Source organism: Aotus nancymaae, unplaced genomic scaffold, assembly GCF_030222135.1.
Source record: "Aotus nancymaae isolate 86718 unplaced genomic scaffold, 86718_ANA_hifiasm-v0.15.2.pri h1tg000062l, whole genome shotgun sequence".
Classification (NCBI taxonomy): domain Eukaryota; kingdom Metazoa; phylum Chordata; class Mammalia; order Primates; family Aotidae; genus Aotus; species Aotus nancymaae.
In genome coordinates, this window is record NW_026988476.1 from 5,952,547 (window position 1) to 5,972,992 (window position 20,446).

The 20,446-nt window shown below is 33.9% G+C and overlaps 1 protein-coding gene across 8 annotated transcripts in view; it reads right to left on the reverse strand.

Annotated features, from left to right (window-relative positions):
• The window catches only part of RALGAPA1 (Ral GTPase activating protein catalytic subunit alpha 1), a 297,306-nt gene that overhangs the window by 77,704 nt on the left and 199,156 nt on the right, over nt 1-20,446 (reverse strand). For all 8 annotated transcript variants that reach the window (XM_012469045.3, XM_012469051.3, XM_021674917.2 and 5 more), the window contains 4 exons: nt 14,628-14,762; nt 13,741-13,924; nt 5,179-6,040; nt 3,533-3,604 (listed from right to left, as the gene is read on the reverse strand). In XM_012469045.3, coding sequence (XP_012324468.2) covers nt 3,533-3,604; nt 5,179-6,040; nt 13,741-13,924; nt 14,628-14,762 — 1,253 coding nt within the window. The remainder of the gene's footprint in view (nt 1-3,532; nt 3,605-5,178; nt 6,041-13,740; nt 13,925-14,627; nt 14,763-20,446) is intronic.

Genomic DNA, 20,446 nt, shown 5'->3' on the forward strand with positions numbered 1-20,446 from the left:
CTTTCCATATAAGAACTCCTAGAAAACAAGCGATATTCTCAACATAATAAAAATTATCTTTTTATTTTATTTTATTTATTTATTTATTTAGTTTTTTTGAGATGGAGTTTCGCTCTTGTTACCCAGGCTGGAGTGCAATGGTGTGATCTCGGCTCACCGCAACCTCCGCCTCCTGGGTTCAGGCAATTCTCCTGCCTCAGCTTCCTGAGTAGCTGGGATTACAGGCACGCGCCACCATGCCCGGCTAATTTTTTGTATTTTTAGTAGAGATGGGGTTTCACCATGTTGACCAGGATGGTCTTGATCTCTTGACCTCGTGATCCCCCCGCCTTGGCCTCCCAAAGTGCTGGGATTACAGGCGTGAGCCACCGCGCCCGGCCAAAAATTATCTTTTTAAAACCAATAACTAATATCTTTCTTAATGATGAAACAGAAGAGTTGTTTTCATTAAAATCAGGAAAGACAAGGATGTCCTCTGTTACTACACTATTAAACACTATCCTGCAAGTTCTGGTCAGTGCGGTAAGACATGAAATAAGTAAAAACAAGCGTAACTACTAGAAAGATTATCTGTAGATAATGATTATATATCTAAACAAATACTGAAACAGAGACAATAAAATGTTTACAATCAGTAAGAGAATCCACTTCAGTATTTGTAAACAAAGTAAGTATTAAAAACAGAAAAACCCAGAAAACATAATGGGGGGAAAATCCTATTCAGAATATCAATAAAACAACAAAACACCTACAAATATACAAATAAGCAATGTCTGGGTCTCAGAAAAAATAAAAAACATACTATAATTATGAATGGGAAGAATGACGATTATTATGGTGCTCTGTTTTTTTCTACAGAGAGTTTTATTGAAAATCCAATCAAATACCAATAGGAATTTTTTTCCCTGAAAAAGAACAGCATAATTTTAAATGTATCTGGAAGAATAAATAGGTGAGAATATGAAAGAAAAGAGGAATAGTGTGTGTCGGGGGGTGGGGGGGTGAGGAAGAAGACTTGGCCTATCAGATATTAAAATATATTATAAAGTTATATTAAACAGCATAATATTTACACAAAAATGATGGATAAATGTAACTAAAAGAGTACAAATGTTAGAAGGAGCAAGATTACATGAAGAATAAATAAATAAATATATAAAAGAGTCCAACTAGATTGTCTATAACATAAAGAATAAATGCTTGAGGGGATGGATATCCCATTTTCCATGATGTGATTATTATACATTGCATGCCTGTATCAGAACATCTTATGTACCCCATGAAATGTATACACCTACAATGTGCCCACAAAAATAAAATAAATAAAAATGATAGACAAACCAATAGAAATAAACAGGTTTGAAGCAGAGAGCTTAATATTTAATAAAGGAAACATCAAATCAATGCCAAAGGTATAGTTTATTCAACAAATTATTAAAATAGACTATTTTTCAACATCAAACTAGTTCCAGACATCATTCCACAAATCAGAATATATTTCAAAAGGAATAAACAATTAAATGAAAAATAATTACCACCTCATTGAAATAAAGATCTAGAAGGAAACACCGGGTGCAATGGCTCATGCCTGTAATCCCAGCACTTTGGGAGGCTGAGGCAGGTGACTCACTTGAGGCCAGGAGTTCAAGACCAGCTTGACCAACATGGCAAAACCCTATCTCTACTAAAAGTACAAAATTAGCTGGGTGTGATGTGTGGTCAGAAGACTAAGGCACAAGAATCACTTGAACCTGGGAAGTGGAGATTGCAGTGAGCCGAGGTTGCGCCATTGCACTCTGCCTGGGAAACAGAGCAAGACTCTGTCTCAACAACAACAACAACAACAACAACAACAAAACTAGAAGGAAATAAGGAAACAAACTAGAATATTTAACTGATTTCAAGACAGAACTCTTTAAGCACAACAAATAATTTAAGAAATCCAAAGAAAAAAATTGAGAGAAATGACACATAAAACGAAAAATATGTATGTCAAATGATCTGAAGTTGAAAACTGAGAACTAAACAACTAACTAGGAAAGCTCCCACAAATAGTAGAAAAGTTAATCTCTCTCTCATGCTCTCTCTCTCTCACACACACAGTGTCATAAAGAATTGTCCTCCTAAATTCATATCCAAGAAAATGGTTAAAAGTACTTTGTAGGTTCTTTAAGAAAAATTCCTAAATAGAAAACTAGAAAAAGGACACCAAGAGATAATTTAAAAACAGATGAAAATTTCATACAAATATACCGAAAATATTAACATCACTAGCAAAATAAATAAATAAATAAAAATTAAAGAGATACTATGATCTGCTTCTCAAGCTATAAAGGTTAAGAAAGGGTGATTAGTATCTGGTGCTAGCCAGGTTGAAGTTACACAGGTGCTGTTACAAAATATTGGTGGCATTACAAATTATTACTCAACAGAAAGCAATTTCATGATAGAAACGCATGAAATATCCTAATACAATTTGACCTAAATAATTCAATTCCTAGGACTCTATCCTGTGGCAAGAAATTAAAAACAACTTTAAATGTCCAACAATCATAAAACTTGGTTTCATAAAAGACTATTTTTGAAGAATATTTAAATGAGGAAATGCTTACAATACAAAACAAAGAAAGTTAGTATATATCTCTATGATTCCAGTTCTGTAAAAAACAAAAAAAGTAGTACAGTGTTATACAGACTATATTTTTCTGTTTTATATTTTCTGTAATAACCAAATAATTATTTTAAGATCATTTTGAGAAAAGCTAAAAATAACCAAAACCAGTTAGGAATTACAGGAAGTAAGTAAAGATTATATTTCTCCATGCATTTGGTAGTAAAAGGAATGAGAGATCTGGATAGGACTATAGCTTGAAAGTACAATAACTGAGGAAAGGTTTGTTTTATGCTTTGTTTTGTTTAAGGCAGATAACAAACATTTTCATTAAGAGAAACAAGACGAAATATAACATAAGGAGGAGATAACTTTTTGAAGACAGTCCTAAAGCAGGCCGAGGTGGCAGAAACCAGAAGTACAAATAGGGGAAAGAAAAAAAAAAACTTTTCTCAAACTGAAGATGAGCAAGAAAAGATGGCTCAATACAGAAATTTTAAAGGAGAGGGGAAGATGTAGAATTGTTTGATGTGGGAATGGTCTGAATCATCTTATTCACTCTGCATTCCCATGGGTAGCTTTTTTCAAACCTGCTTCCCAATCTGTCAGAATCACTGGATTTAATTAATGAGAGATGTGACTAAGGTTTGTCTAAGTATGGGAAAAACCAAAGGACATTTTATAGGTCCGATTAGTTTTCTGTGATTCAAAAGATGATTCTGAAATGCATATAAAAGGCAAAAACAATTCAAAGATAGCAAACATTCTATGCAGTCCTAAAATTTTCTTTAAAAATTACTGCTTAGAAAGTTGTAAGTCAATAACATAGTATTATACACTATTTAAAATATTCACAGTATCATTCTAAACAGAGACATACCTGAGAGTTGCTAGTCATGTGAAGATTTTCCTACAACTTACCATTGCCTTGAATCCAAGTTCCTAAGTTCTCTAAGTAGCTTTTCATTTTTCTTCAGGAGATGAAAGCTCCTCCTAAATAGAGAGATTTATAAACATTTTCATCACCTTTGCAGTGAATGACATGACAGTCCCGGAAATACTTTCCACTCTACTCATGCAATTTTACACTTTTCTTGCCTTTTCATACTTCTAACACAAAGGAGAACAGACCCTAAAAAAAACGTAAAGAATATATGTCATTATTTCCACCAGGCCTTCATACATTTCTGCTAGTGGATCGTATCAATTGGTCACTTCAACCTTTCCTTGCAGATGCTGTTAGCCTCCTAAATTCATATCCAAGAAAATGGATAAAAGTACTTTGTGGATTCTTTTCAAGTCTCATAAAAATATATGAGAAAGTTGTACCTCATGAGAAATAAAATATTCACAGAATCTAAATCATTACCAAGTAAGTGTAATCCATATGGAATTTTCTTTCTTCCTTATTTTACATTATATATATAATTTTTAGACTACGAAGCAATGAATAATTTTACCAAATCCCTTCTATGGGTGCTAAATATGTACACATTATTTTCATAAAATCAATGCTTGCTGAAGTAAAATACAGCTTCTCATCTTTGATTTTTCCCAAGGGACAACATACGGACCATTCTACAGCAAAAGAGAATAGAATGCATTTATACCATAACTGAGTGGCAATTACCTACATTTGGACATACCATATGGTGGCAAACTGCTCCTGAGATATAATGTGGCTTCCTATAAGGCAGAAAATATTACCTTCTAATAAATGGAAGAGTTTAAATCAAGTAAGAGTATAAACACTAAGCAAACAGACAGAACTTTATTTCAATGCTTGACATACATTTGAATTTAAGATGCCTTCACTGGTAGGTGAAGGTGAGCTTCCTCACCTACCATAAATTGACAGAGAAAATACATTACTGCTCCTTCCACTACCTACAGGTTGTCATGACATAGGAATTAAAACCTAAATGTATATTAATGCTTTACATTAGTGTAAAATGCCAGTATTTTAGGTACATTATTTAATTTAATTCTTCCCAGTATGTGAGGTGGGAACTACTTTCAATTTGTTAACTGTAGCCTGAAGCTCAAAAGTTAAGTAACTTTAAGCTAGGTTTTCTGATTTAAGCCCATGTTCTTTTCATTTAGCTCCAACTTAACTTATTTGAATAGTTCATGTGTTTACTATAAGCTTTTAATAAGGTTTTGTAACATGCATCAGAAAACAAAATAATTTTTGAAAATTAAGATTCTTTTTTTGATTTGATTTTGAATGTTGAGTTAATTTCCAGGATTCAAACCAGAAATAATCATATTGCAGTTTCTAAAAAAAAAATTTTAAGGTTTACACGAAGGTTGAAAAATGAGCTATAATTTCTAAGTCAAATAGTCCTAGTAGTTATTTTGAAAATAATAATAATTTGCTGGATTATTTTATTCCCTTGAATCCCAATATAACTCAGTGGTCTCAAAAAAAAAAAATCTGTCTACTAGTCAAAGAACTAATTGGTAGACACAATCTAGTGAGGAAAAGAACAGGAAATAAAATGCTTGATCAGAAGATGAGTAAGACTGAAAAAAAAAAACCCAGAAAATTTCTCCTTTATGCTTACCGTTTGTCCCAGGAATTCATTCCCAATATACTAAGAAGCAATCTGCAATAATAAAATGCTGACTGAGGTTTTTGAGGTGTTGGTTCATCTTGTTCCACAGCTTTCATGCTTAAGTCATTAAAGTGCTTCTCAACAAATTCTTTTTCTTCTGTATGTTGCTTAAGGATAGCGTTAATAACATCATTTTCTTGTTTTTCAGAAATGCACACAGGTTGTGGAGCAGGAATATTAAGTGAGATTCCAGTTCTCTGTAAGCATTCAGGACTAGTAACACCCAAATACTGCAAGAGCTCATCAAGAACATCTTCTTCATCTCTTATTGTATCCCAAGTTGGTACAGTTTCTCTAAATCTTTTAAACTGGAGAGAAAGTCCATCTTTTACTGTTGTATCTTCTAAGCATTCATTAGATGTGGGAGGCTCTTCTGGCTTCTCTTGGTGAGATAATGACAGCATGAAAGATGTAGGTTCTGACAAGCTACTTACAGGAGGTGGGCCATACAGTATAGCAGAATCCCATGAATATTTTCCAGAAAGATCACGTACTATGATTCTGACATTTGAATTGGCTGATGCAAGACCAGCAGATAAACCTCCTCCAGGCATATTCTCTTCTGATCTGATCTGGATACAGGACACTAACGTTGTATTATTTAACACAAAGAACTGGATATTTGGACTCTCAAAAAGTTCAGGAGAAAGTTCAGTACTTTCACAGTAATGATTGTCATGATTTTCACACACCTGACTTGTTAGCATAGCAGGACCGCCACTCATTGGATAATGGCCCAGGTGATTTACCAGATGTGTAATAACAGTGCGGGCTGCTATAGAGATTAATCCATGCTGCATTTGAGTTTTCACTGGAAATAAAAAATATAAATAAGTGAGAATATTACTGTTTCTTAGGGAATCATATGACAATGAAACAGTAGATAACGAATAGGGATTTTGTCACATTGTTAGTATTTCCAATTTAGATTCTATATTATAGGAATGATGGCAAAAAAGGAGGAAAAGCATTCTTTGATGAAGTTTGTTTATAAGGAAGCCCTTTCTGAAATTTTTGCTAAGGGATCCATACTTTAAACCAAGGCTTTATATACAGATCGCTTTTGAAGAATCAGAAGTATTATAAATCAATCATGAAATCCCTAATGCACATTAAAAAGCCAAAGAGGGCCAGGTGTGGTAACTCATGCCTGTAATCCCAGCACTATGGGAGGTTGAGGCGGGAGGATTGCTTGATCCCAGGAGCTTGAGACCAGCATGGGCAACATGGGGAGACTGTGTCAGTACAAATAATAACAATAATAGTAATGCTAAAATTAGGTGGGCGTGGTGGCTACTGCACTCCAGCCTGGGTGTCACAGCAAGACTGTGTCTCCAACAAAACAAAACAAAACAAAACAAAACAAAACAAAACAAAACAAAACAAAACAAAACCACAATGAAATTCTATTCAACTGACAAGTTTCTTATCTCATTAATAGATTCCAGATTCAGAGTCAGTTTGCAGATGCCTTAAATGTCATTTAATTCAGCTTTTACAGATAATATGAAAATGTTTCCCAAAAAAGTGACATTCCAAGTAAACTCTGGGAATCAGAATAAATTTAAACAGCAAGTCAGTGTAGCCAGTACCTGTATGCAAAAGAGATTTTATCTTAAAAGCAAAAATATTTGCTAGACCTGCTTATATTTTTCTAAAGTATTCTTTAGGTCCAATGTGGTATACAGTCTAGCAGTTAGTTGTATGCAAGAAACATTTTTTTTCTTACTCAAGTACAATATGGAGGCACTCAGGTAAGAAGCATAGTCATACGAATAACTAAAAAAAATCATAGGAAACAGTCAAAAGAGAAAACTCAAAGAATATAGTAGTTTAGGAGAACTGGAAAGGCAAGATGCCCAATGTCAGAATCTGAAGGAGGAGGAAAAGGGAGGGGAGGGTAGAGGAAAGACAGGGAACACAGAAAGAAAGAGTAATGGGGCAAAGGAGAAAGGAAATAGACAACAATTTGTCAAAGCCAACTAACTGAAGACCGTCATTCTAAAGGAGAGCTAAAGACTGTGAATCTGAGGATTGTTGATGTGGAAGCCAGTTCGGGATAGAGTGGTCTCAGGAAGTGGGGACAACTAGTTGACTGTTATCTTAATGTGTTTCATCTAAGGGGTAGGAGGAGAGTTGTCTCTGGTAAAGAACTATTAGTCATTCATGTTAGGATGTTTAGGAGTTTGGATGTTTAGGGGTGTGTGTGTGTGTGTGTGTTTTTAAAACATTCTTGTCTCTACTTAATTTTAGACATAATTACAGACTGATTGTGTTTCTATATTATTTTACCACAGTAACAGAGTGATCTTGTCTGAGTATTTATATTCTCTGACAGTTAATCAGTTGGGAACACTAAGGCCTGCCAGAACAAATAAGGATTTGTCAGAATAAATACAGATTTAAGAATGTTCTGATTTACATACATACTCAATTTTACATGTTTAGTTTGATGACTTTTGGTAATTGTACATAATTGTGTAACCATCAACATAATCAATATAACAAATTCCCTCATTAAAAAAGAACATATTTTATTTCATGTAAACTATACCTCAATAAACCTAACTTTAAAAAAAAAGGGAGACCAGCTTGTGCATTGATGGTATAACCACTTTAAAAGAGGCAAGAGAAAAGAATAGTGTTAAGTTTTCAAGTCTTTAGCCTTCAAGATTCAGAACCAATACCACTGGGTATAGGTAAACCAACCAACCAGTTGCTATGACATTAATGTTAATTCCATATTCTCCAACTCCAAAAAAGGATAGTTTCCTCTGGGCTTTGGTTGATTTTAAAATGTTACTGAGTATCAAAATTTTAATTTCCCATTATCAACCAAGTTATGTCTACCTACATATAAATATAAGCATTCCTTAGTTTATTTATTGTTTGTTTTTTTTCCAGTTCCAATTTATGGGCAGGTGCAGTGGCTCAAGCTTGTAATCCTAGTACTTTGGGAGGCTGAGGCGGGCTGATCACCTGAGGTCAGGAGTTTGAGTCCAGCCTGGTCAACATGGTGAAACCATGTCTCTACCGAAAAATACAAAAATTAACTGGGTGTGGTGAAGCCCACCTGTAGTCCCAGCTACTCAGGAGGCTGAAGCAGGAGAATCGCTTGAACCTGGCAGAAGGAGGTTGCAGTGAGCCAAGATTGTGCCACTGCACTCCAGCCTGGACAACAAGAGTGAGACTCTGTCTTAAGAAAATAAATAAAAGTTCCAATTATATTGAGATTTTTAAAAATTATTTTTATGACTATTACTAATAACCAGCCATTCAACACTAGATTAATAATACTAAATGATTAGCTTTAATTCAATCCTTCATTTTTAAGAATTTAAGTAAAGTAGAAAGTATTTTGAGCTATATGACAAGAAATAGAGAGGTAGCTTGAATCTAGTGTTTGCTTTCCCTTCCCTAATTGTAACTTTGAATATAATAAATGTTCACACTCTAACAGGATAATCTAGCTGGTATTCCTCATTTTGCACATGAGGGCAAACGGGTTCACAAAGTTAAGTGATTTGCCTGCCATAGGACATGTCTTTTGCTTCCCAGCTCAGTGACATTTCCCTCTTCACTACAGCTCTAATTTCCATACATTTTTTTCTCTTTTGTTAAACTGCCTTTTTCTTTGTGACATATGGAAACAATGAATTCAAAATTTATTTTTCTCTGTGTATAAGAACTTCAAAAAAGTCTTACCTAGCATAAATTGCCAAATAAAAAGCAAGATCAATGGGAAAAATTCAAGACTAAATCATATTTTAAATGGTAACAAAAATTAAAATTAATCATTTAAAACTTTTTGATATAGAAAAAAAATTTTCTATTCTTTACTCTCTCTTTTGAGTGATATACTTAAATAGATGACTCATTCTAAGCATTAAGTCCTCTTTGCATAACATAAAAGTTTACAGTCTGAAGAAGGGAGAGAGTATAATTTAAGAGAAACAATCACAGAAAAGAAAAGAATCCCTGGCTTTGGTTTGCGCTGTGATTCATGATCACGAATACGTAAAATTCTTTAAACTCTATTTTTCTGTAAGAATTGCATACACTTATTTACAAAGTCGAGTTAAAAACTCTTACATGTAAAACTGGATGTAACAGAAACAATTATTCAATATAAAGAGTATTATAAGTAACATAGGTCTTATGAGTTTCTTTTTCAAACTTACTTATAAATAAACTCCAAGAATGAGTCAGGTATTTCCCTAAACCATAAACCTCCAAGCCCAGGTACCAGTCCATCCCATATATCTTCTTCCCAAAGGAGGAGACCGTGAGAATGCAGTTTAAATGAGCTTGTTCACAGGTCTGTCATACTTACCAACACTGAAAACATGTAAAGAATAAATTCAAATCTCAGATTAGGTAAAAGCATTTTCTGCCTTAAGCTGCTTCTCTAAATTCAGGATATATGTCTATATACAAAAGAGATAAAAATCTCTCAAATTATTAATTGGGCAATAAATTTATTTACACTTATTTTTGAGCTATAAACTATAGAACATACATATCTCTCTTCTACTTATCTACTAAGATATAAAGATGTGAAACTCTCCAGTTTAGATATTTAAAATAAAATTCTAAAATAACCAGTCTTGTGAGAAAATGTAAAATGGAGATATCGATGCTTCTAAGGCTTTGTGTAACTAGCATTCATTTAAATAAGTCTATTCAGGGTTGTCTTTTCAGATTGTCAGATTAAACAAACCCTACAGCATTTGCAGCGAACCCATAATTACAGATTATTATGGCATACAAAAGCAGCAAGACATAAAAAGCTGCTGCAATTCACTGCACTGTAATAGAACACGCAGAGGAAGTTAATTTTGGCAAATGCTTTAAATATTAGCTTTGCATAAGTATAGGTGAAACTATAATTAGGACAGAATGAATCCTTTGGAGCCTCCTTTCACTCTGACCCGGCAAATGATGACTTTTTGCTAACAAGACTACTGCCATTTGACAAAAAGCCAACTTTACTACCTTGCTTTATTCTTTAGTAAATTTAATAATTACAGCTACTCCTGCCAATAGTTCTCAAATCAGACTTGTTCAATCCAATACTGAGCTTATTAAGGACACTCAATGTTTAGAATTCTTTGGCCAAAAAAGTACTTGAAGATGATGAAGCATGCGTTAGACAAGGGTACAATGATCACTAATTTTCACATTAAAAAACACCCAGAGCATGTAGTCACGACACACCAGAGAATCATGTACTGTCAGCTCACAGCTATTCCTAAAAGGTCCTACATTTATCTGGTCCTTAAAACCTTTGAGGAAGTCCAAAGGGAACAACTTGATACTTTAGAGACTAGTACTGCACAGCGTATTTGATATCAATATTAAGCTAATCTATTTACATCTTTTCCTTTGCTTGTTTTACAGTGACTGTTTGATATTGGTGCAATGAATTTTGTACAAAATCTGAAATTAAAACTTCCTCTGACATAAGCAAACTTTATTGCTTTTTCAAGAAACATATTCTATACTGTCTTGAATAAAAACTTTGCCATTTTATACCTTAAACATGCAAAGGTCAAACTAGTATTTTCACATAACCATATTTTTAAGTAAAATAAACATGGTATTTCATTATGTCAAATCTAAAAATATAATTTTAAATTGCTTATATAAATTTTGTCCCTTTTTTTTGCTTTATTATACTGCCTGATATACCTCTTTCACATTTGAGAAACAATGTAAATCTTATATTCCTATTTCAAACGAGTATTTACGTTCTAGACAAACTATCTGTACCTCATGGTCAACCCAAAACCCTAGCTCCAATTCCTGGACCTCTAAGTTCATATTTTCACTTTCATTGTATGCCATCAATCCATTATCATGGACACATCTTAGATATTTTATTCATTTGTAACTATTCTACCTTTAAAAATCAAACTTTTCCTTACTAGCCCACTCTTTGACTTTAACCTCCTAGTGTAGTGACTTCCCAATTGTGTTTTGTAGAGTTCTTGGAGAAGGCCCTTAGAGATGGATAGGAAAGAAGCTGGTAGGACCCCATGACTTCACTCTTCTGTGGTTCTATTTTTAAGTCTTCCAAATTGAGCTTCCTTATAAAATTTATTTGAAAAGTTTCTGCTACCTAAAGAAATGTTTTAAAAATAATTGTCCTAATATACCAATGATGCCTTCAGTGGTTCTCAACTGTGGCTGCATATTAGTCACATGCAGAGCTTTAAACAATCTCAGCAAATCCCTGATTAATATATCAAAATCTCTATGGATAGGAATGGAATATCAGTATTCTAATATGCAGCCAAGGCTGACAACCACTGTTCTAACTTCTTATTACCAACCACATCTACTTTCTGACTCACAAGGTCATTCTATTTTCTCCCAACTTACTAGCCACTTCCTGGCAGTTTGATCCTTATCAATCCTAGGTTCTATGGCTAAGCCATATACCAATATTCTGAAATCCACAGCTCCTTTGTATTTCACACTCATCTTACTAACTGTTGATAGGTGCAACCAAAACTCTTTGGGGTTTTTTTTTTCTATTGGGCCCTCAGTAACTTCTGTCAATTATCTTAATTACTTATATTTTCCTCTTCTTTCTGGTCTCAGAAGAAGGGCTAATACAAGCACCTATACTTTCTAGCTCATCCTCTCAGGGACTTCACTCTGTTAATGATACCCTTCCCACTTACTTCTCAGCTTATAAATAAGTTCAACTCTCTTTATCCCTAAAACTCTTTTAACCCTAAATCATCCTTAGCTTGCCTATTATTTTATTGCATTTTTGTTTCCTTTATTTATTTTTAAAGTCAAGCTTCTTTAGAGAATACCTTCCATGGATGATTCCACTGTCTTATTTCCTGCTTTCTCCTCAAACCACAGCCACTGATTCTGCTTACTTCTCTGGTGAAACTAAAGCAGATACATTTGTCAGTACTTCTGTATGTGACCTCTCTATCATTTAACACTGTTGGCTAAACTTTTAAAAGCTTTCACCTCTTTTGGTTTCTGAGAAATTACTCTCTCCTGGTTTTCCTTCCTTTTCAACGTTTTCTTCTCAGAACCCACATATGTAAATATATATTCCTAACAAAGATCTCTCTGCTAAGATCTAGATTTGTATATACAACTAACTGTCCGTGAGATGTTTTCACATGAATATCTAATAGGTCGCCCAAACTAAACCATTTCCAACTGTCCTACTAATTTTCCCTCCCAAATCTGTAATTTCTCTAATATTCTTTACTAAAATTATTCTAGTTTGGGGAAAATCTAACCAATCTCCAAGTCAGAAACCTACCTTAGATTTCTCTTCTCTTTACAAAAGCCTTTTGACTTTACATCCTAAATATGTATCAAGTTCATCTTGCCCTTCCATTCCTACTACCATGCTTCAGTAACTCAACAAAAAATTTAGTTTAAGCCTTCAGCAACTCTTGCTTAACCTATTGCTGCCCAAATCAATTTAATATATCAAGAGTCACCAAACTTTTTCTATAAAGGGCCAGATAATAAATAATTTTTGGTTTTGTGAGCCATGTGATCTTTACTGTTACTCAATACTGATGCTGTTATACAAAAGTAGCCATAATGACAATATGGATGGCGGTAGGCATGGGCCATAATATACCAATTCCTACAAATTCTATTGTCAAAAGTGCTCTTAATATAAATTGTATCATGTATCTCCCTTTCTTAAAACCCTTCATCAATTGCTAGGTTCCTCTAGTTTACCTTTACATCTTGTATCTACTTTTGTTTTTATACTCCTATAATATAATATTATTTGCTTCTACTATATCTTTCTCTTCTATCAGAGAGAGAATGCTCTGAATGTAGAAACGATGTGGCTTAAAAATATTTCTGAGTTATCTATGCACTAAGTAAGATTATGCAAAGAGCTTTACATATATTATCTCACTTAGTACTTAAAACAACCTTAGAGGAAACTAATATCTGCATTTTACAAATAAGAAAATAGATACTCAGCCACTGAGAGTCAAAATTCAAGTCAGACTCCAAAGCTACATTTTTTATTCTATATAAATTCCATGATATATAAAATATCAAAAAGAACTTCTAAGAATAATTTAGCCAGAAGTACATGTTGAGTGTCCCTAATATGAAGATCTGAAATCCAAAAATTTTGAGCATTGATATGATGCTCAAAGGAAATGCTCATTGGAGCAATTCAGATTTTGATTTTCAGATTAGGGATGCTCAGCTGGTAAGTATAATACAAATATTTCAAAATTTGAAAAAAGCCAAAATCTTTAACACTTCTGTTCCCATGCATTTTCAGATTAGGAATAAAAGGAATGCTAACATGTAATATTAGTAATTGTGCATGTGAAGTTATATCTTTAATAATGAACTTGTGCTTCATATACATAATTAGATAAACAACTATAAAGTAAGACATACTCTCCTTCTTCAATATTTCCACCCATGGCCTCAAGTTATACCTTGAGAGAACCCAAGCAACAATATTGTCCTGAAGAGAATTCATGTTACCTTCTGTTACTGGCTGGAGTTTATTAGATCGTTCTGAGTCAGGAGAGTGCAGTGGTTCAGGCTCTTTCAGACTTTCCAAATTCATAAAAGGATCATAATCTACAGATGCCAAATCAGAGAGGCTCATGGGAAAATACCTTGGATTGCTAAAACACTGAGCTCCATAAACACACCCATGTAAAACCTGAAAATACAGGGGAAAAAAACCACCAAGTTTTACTTTAAATAAATAAATAAATAAAAGTTAAAGGAGGATAAAATTCAATTGGTAACACAAGAGCTTGGCAAAAATTTTAAAATATTTTAAAACATCAGGCCGGGCATGGTGGCTCACACCTGTAATCCCGGCACTTTGGGAGGCCAAGGTGGGTGGATCACCTGAGGTCAGAAGTTTGAGACCAGCCTGGCCAACATGGCGAAATCCCCTGTCTACTGAAAATACAAAAATTAGCCAGGTGTGGTGGTGGGCACCTGTAATCCAGCTACTTGGGAAGCTGAGGCAGGAGATTTGCATAAACCCAGGAGGCAGAGGTTGCAGTGAGCCGAGATTGCACCACTGCACTCCAGCATGGGTGACAGGAGTGAAACTCCATTTCAAAAAAAGAAAAAAAAAATCAAGGTAAAATTTAATACCTCTTGAAAAGAATGAATGAAATTTAATGATACTCATATGTAACAATGATCTGATTCCTCTCAAAATTTTGCAATGAAACAACAGTGTCTTGTAGGAAGTACTTTTAAATTACCCTTAGGCACTATAAGCTAAATCTGTGTTCTCAGAAATTTTCTAGTTCTAAAACAATAAAAATGTTATACTGAGAAATGTTATTTCTTTAATTTTTAAAAACTCTTGGTTACCAAATAAATAATAAAGCAAGGAAGTTTACCTTATAAATGCAATTGAGAACAGATTTTTCTGTTTTATCACTTTCTGCTCCCGTAGCATGAAATGGTTGGAGCAGTGTCTTTAGGGGTAAGGCCATGATCCAATCCAGAAGGCAGAGAAGTAAAGATACCACCAACTGTAACAACAAAAGAATCATTATAATTGTACACTCATAAAATATATGCATCTTAATTATTCATCTTATTCTTGAGTTTCCAAAATTTGTTTCTGGAATCATCAACTCTAAGTTCCACTATTAAGATTTACCTAGATCTAACTGATTTTAAGATATTATATTTGAATATTATTGTGGCTTTCTCTTTCATATGTCAAGGCAAACACAACAAAACATTAAGCACAATAAAAACAGAAATGTTAAAATTAAATTAATATAAAAACAGCAAGGTTAAAAGACAACAGATATCAATTAACTAAACTTATTTCATTGCACAAGGAATGGAACAAAAATGGAAGTCTATATGTATTATAATCACTTCCACTTTCCTTTTCTAACTTAACATCGCACTGAATATCCTGCCAGAAAGACTACCTTAAGTACTTTTTGAAATTGTTACTCATTTTACTAAATGAACATTTCCACTGAAGACATTTTTTTTTTAAAGAGACAGAGTCTCACTATGTTGCCTAGGCTGGCCTTGAACTCTTGGGCTCAGGCAATATTCCAGCCTCAAACTTCCAAGTAGCTGGGACTACAGGTGCACACCATCATGCCTGGATGGACACTTTTAAACTAACAGATGCTATAAACAGAACACTTTTTATAAAAAAAAAAGTGAAATAAAATAGCAGAATCCATTGTATTAAAGAATCACAAATAGTGCCATGAAAGTGACAATGAAATAGCAACAAGAGACCTGCTAATCTTTAAAGACAAACTCTCCAACTCAAGTAATTCTAGTCTACATTTCCCAACGTATCTTCCAAAAAAACCAATAAGGAACAATAAGAAGGGCCAATAAAACCTCACAAAACCAACAGCTTCTGTATTATCAGAAGACAGAGCACACCCAAACTTCAAATTATCTATTACTTTAATTTTAATTTTTGATACAGTCTTGCTCTGTCACCCAGGCTGGAGTGCAGTGGTGTGATCTCAGCTCACTGCAACCTTCACTTCCTGGGTATAAGAAATTCTTGTGCCTCAGCCACCTAAGTAACTGGGATTATAGGCATGCACCACCACACCCGGCTAATTTTTGTATTTTTAGGAGAGACAAGGTATTGCCATTTGGCCAGTCTGGTCTCAAACTCCTAGCCTCAAGTGATCTGTTTGCCTTGGCCTCTCGAAGTGCTCAGATTACAGGTGTGAGCCTCAAATTATCTCTAAATAGAAAAATACACAGCAAATCCCAGCATCTTTCTCCCACTGCAGGTTTTCATAAAAAGCAAGGGTAGTTTGGGAAAAACTGTGAAAGAGAGAAGATGGGAACTTGCTGTGAACCTAAGACTGATCTAAAACCATGCCAGAAAGAAAAAGTTCACCCTAAGTGTGAAAATATTTAAAAAGTATATTGGGAGATCAGAGTAGTCAGTAGAAAGAAAGGATGCAGAAGTACACACAGGAAAGGTAATGATTAGGGGAAGAAGACAAACAAACCCAGACTGCAAAGACTACAATAAATACCTAACTCTTCAATGCCCACACACCGATGAACATCGATAAACATCAAGACCATCCAGGGAAACATGACTCACCAAATGAATTAAATAAGGCACCAATGACCAATCCCAGAGAGACAGAGATATGTGACCTTTCTGACAGAGAATTCAAAATGGCTATTTTAAAGAAGCTCAACGAAATTAGAGATAACACAGAGAAGAAATTCAGAATCCTAACAGATAAATTTAACAAAGAGATTAAAATAACTAAAAAGAATCAAGCAGAAATTCTGGAGCTGCAAAATGCAACTAATATACTGAAGAATGCATCTGAGTCCTTTAATAACAGAATGGATCAAACAGAAGAAAGAATTAGTGAGACTGAAGACACAGTCTATTTGAAAATACAGTCAGAGAAGACAGAAAAAACAAGGAAAAAAGAATAAAGCACACATATAAGAGCTAGAAAAGAGCATCAAATGGGCAAATCTAGAGTTCTTGGCCTTAAAGAGGAGATAGACAGTTTGGGATATAAAGCTTATTAAAAGGAACAAAAACAGAGAACTTCCCAAACCCAGAGAATGATATGAACACTCAAATACAAGCAGGTTATAGAACACTAAACAGATTTAATCTAAATATGACTACCTTAAGACATTTAATAATCAAACGCTCAAAGGTCAAGGATAAAAAAAGGATTATAAAACCACCAAGATATAAGAAACAAATAACATACAATGGAGCTCCAATACATTTGGAAGCAGACTTCTCAGTGGAAATCTTACAGGCCAGGGGAGGATGGCTTGACATATTTAAAGTGCTAAAGGAAAAAACAAACATTATAAAATAATACATCTAGTGAAAATATATTCTTTGAACATAGAGAAGAAGAAACACAGACTTTTCCAGACAAACAAAAGATATTTCATCAATATCAGATCTGTCCCACAGAAATACTAAAGGGAATTCTTCAATCTGAAAGAAAAGAATGTTAATGAGCAATGAGAAATTATCTGAAGGTCCAAAACTCACTGGTGATAGTAAATAAACAGAAAACCACAGAACTATCATAACACTGTAATGGTGGTATATAAGCTACTAATACTTTAAAGAGAAAGACAAAAAGATGAACCAATCAAAAATAACAACTACAATAACTTTTCAAGAGATGGACAGTAAAATAAGATATAATGAATAAAAAGCTAAAAAAAGGGATATAAAGTTAACATATACAGTTGTTATTAATTTTCTTTTTGCTTGTTTGTTTATGCAGTCAGGGTCAAGTTGTCATTAGTTTAAAATAATGGGTTTTAAGATATTACTTGCAAGCCTCATGGTAATTTCAAATATAAACACATACAATGTATACACAAAAAATAAAAAGCAAGAAACTATAACATACTACTAGAGAAAATTACCTTCACTAAAAAGAAAACAGGAAGGAAAGAAAGAAAGACAAGAAGCCTGCAAAACAGCAAGAAAACAAATAACAAAGTGAAAGGAGTAAGTATCTACTTCTCAACAGTACCACTGAGGCTGGGCACAGTGGCTCACACTGTAATCCCAACACTTTGGGAGGCTGAGGTGGGAGGATCACCTGAGGTCAGGAGTTTGAGACCAGCCTGGCCAGCATGGTGAAACCCTGTTTCTACTAAAAATACAAAAATTAGTGAGGTGTGGTGGTGTGTGCTTGTAGTCCCAGCTACTTGGGAGGCTGAGGCAGCAGAATCATTTGAACCCAGGAGGCAGAGGTTGCAGTGAGCTGAGATTGCACTACTACATTCCAGCCTGGGTCACAGAGCAAGACTGTCTCAAAAATAATAATAACAAATGAATAAAAAATAAAAACCGCTGAATGTAAATGGACTAAACTCCTCAATCAAAAGAGAGAACAGCTGAATGGATTAAAAAAATAAAACCCAATGATCTGTTGCCTACAAGAAACACACTTTGCCCGTAAATACACACAAACACTGAAAATAAAGGGATGAAGAGGATGTTCTATGCAAATGGAAACCAAAAAAGCAGGAGTAGTTATACTTACATCAGACAAAATAGATTTCAAGACAAAAAAGGTCTTTATATAATGGTAAAGGAGTTACTTCAGCAAAAGGATAAAACAATTATAAATATATATGCACCTAACACTGGAGTACCCCGATATTTAAAGCAAATATTAAAGCTAAAGAGAGATAGATGCCAACACAATAATAGCTGAAGACTTAAACAGCCCACTTTTGACATTTGACATTTCATCCAGACAGAAAATCAACAGACTTAAATCAATTGGACTTAATGTGCAAATATAGACCAAATGGACCTAACAGATATTTACAGAATAATTCATCCAATGGCTGTGGAATGCATATTCTTCTCCTCAGCACATACAACATTCTCAAGGATAGACCATATGTTAGGCCAAAAAATAAGTCTTAACATATTTTTAAAAATCGAAAATAATATTAAGTATCTTTTCTGACCCCAGTGGAATAACACTAGAAATAAAAAACGAGAGGAAGTTTGGAAACTATACAAACACTTAGAAATTAAACAGTATCTTCCTGAATGATCTGTGGGTCGATGAAGAGATTAACAAAGAAACTGAAAAATTTCTGGAAACAAATGATAATGGAAACACAACATACATACCAAACCTATGGGATACAGTGAAAGCAGTTATAAGAGGGAAATTTATAGCTATAAGCACCTACATCAAAAAAGCAGAAAAACTTCAAACAAACAATCTAACAATGCATCTTAAAGAACCAGAAAAGCAAGAGCAAACCAAACTCAAAGTAAGCAGAAGAAAAATAATACAGATTAGAGCAGAAAAAAATAAAACTGAAATGGTAAAAATACAAAAGATCAATGAAATGAAAAACTGGTAAATGAAACAAAAAATTCACTTTTTAAAAAAGAGAAACAATTGAAAAATCTTTAGCCACTGAGAAGAAAAGAAAGAAAACTCAAAATCAGATATGAAACAGGAGACATTAAAAACTGATATAGCAGAAATTCAAATATCAAGAGAGAGGCTACCATGAGCAACTATATGCCAATAAATTAAAAAACCTAGAAGAAATTGATTAATTTATAGACATAAACAACCTATTAAGATTGAACCATGAAGAAATGCAAAACCTGAACAGACCAATAACATGTAATGAGATTTAAGCTGGAACAAAAAGCCTCCCACCAAAGAAAGGCCCAGGACTCAATGGCTTCATTTCCTGAATTCTACCAAACATTTAAAGAACTAATACCAATCCTTCTGAAACTATTATGAAAAACAGAGGAGGGAGTATTTCTAAGACTCATTCTACGACACTAATATTACTCTGATACCAAAAGACATCAAAAAAAAAAAAAAAAAGAAAACTACAGACCAATATTCCTGATGAACAGTGACACAAAAAATTCTCAATAAAATACTGGCAAACAGAATTCAACTATACATTAGACCAAGGGAGATTTATCCCAAGGATTCAAGGATGGTTCAACATATACAAATCAATCAATGTGATACATTTTATCAACAAAATGAAGGACAAAAACCAAATGATCATTTTAGTTGATGCTGAAAAAGCATGTAACAAAATTCAACATCCCTTCATGATGAACACCTCCCCATCTCCCTCCCCAAAAAAGTGGGAAGGAACATACCTCAACGTAATAAAAACCATATATGACAAACCCACAGCTAGTATTATACTGAATGGGGAGAAACTGAAATCCTTTCCTCTAAGATCTAGAACAAGACAAGGATGTCCATTTTAACCACTATTATTTGACACAGTACTGGAAGTCCTAGCTGGAGCAAGCAGACAAGAGAAAGAAATAGGGGTATGCAAATTGGAAAAGAAGACATCAAATTAGCCTTGTTTGCAGATGATATGATCTTATATTTGGAAAGACCTAAAGACTCTAATAAAAAAACTATTAGAATTGATAAGGCAAATTCAGTAAAGTTGCAGAATACAAAATCAACATACAAAAATCAGTAGCATTTCTATGTGTCAGCAGAGAACAATCTGAAAAAGAAATCAAGAAAGTAATCCCATTTACAATAGCTACAAATGAAATTAAATAGTTGGGAATTAATCAAAGAAGTGAAAGATCTCTATGACAAAAACTGCAAAACACTGATGAAAGAAAGTGAAAAAGACACAGAACAGTGAAAAGCTATTCCATGTCCATGTA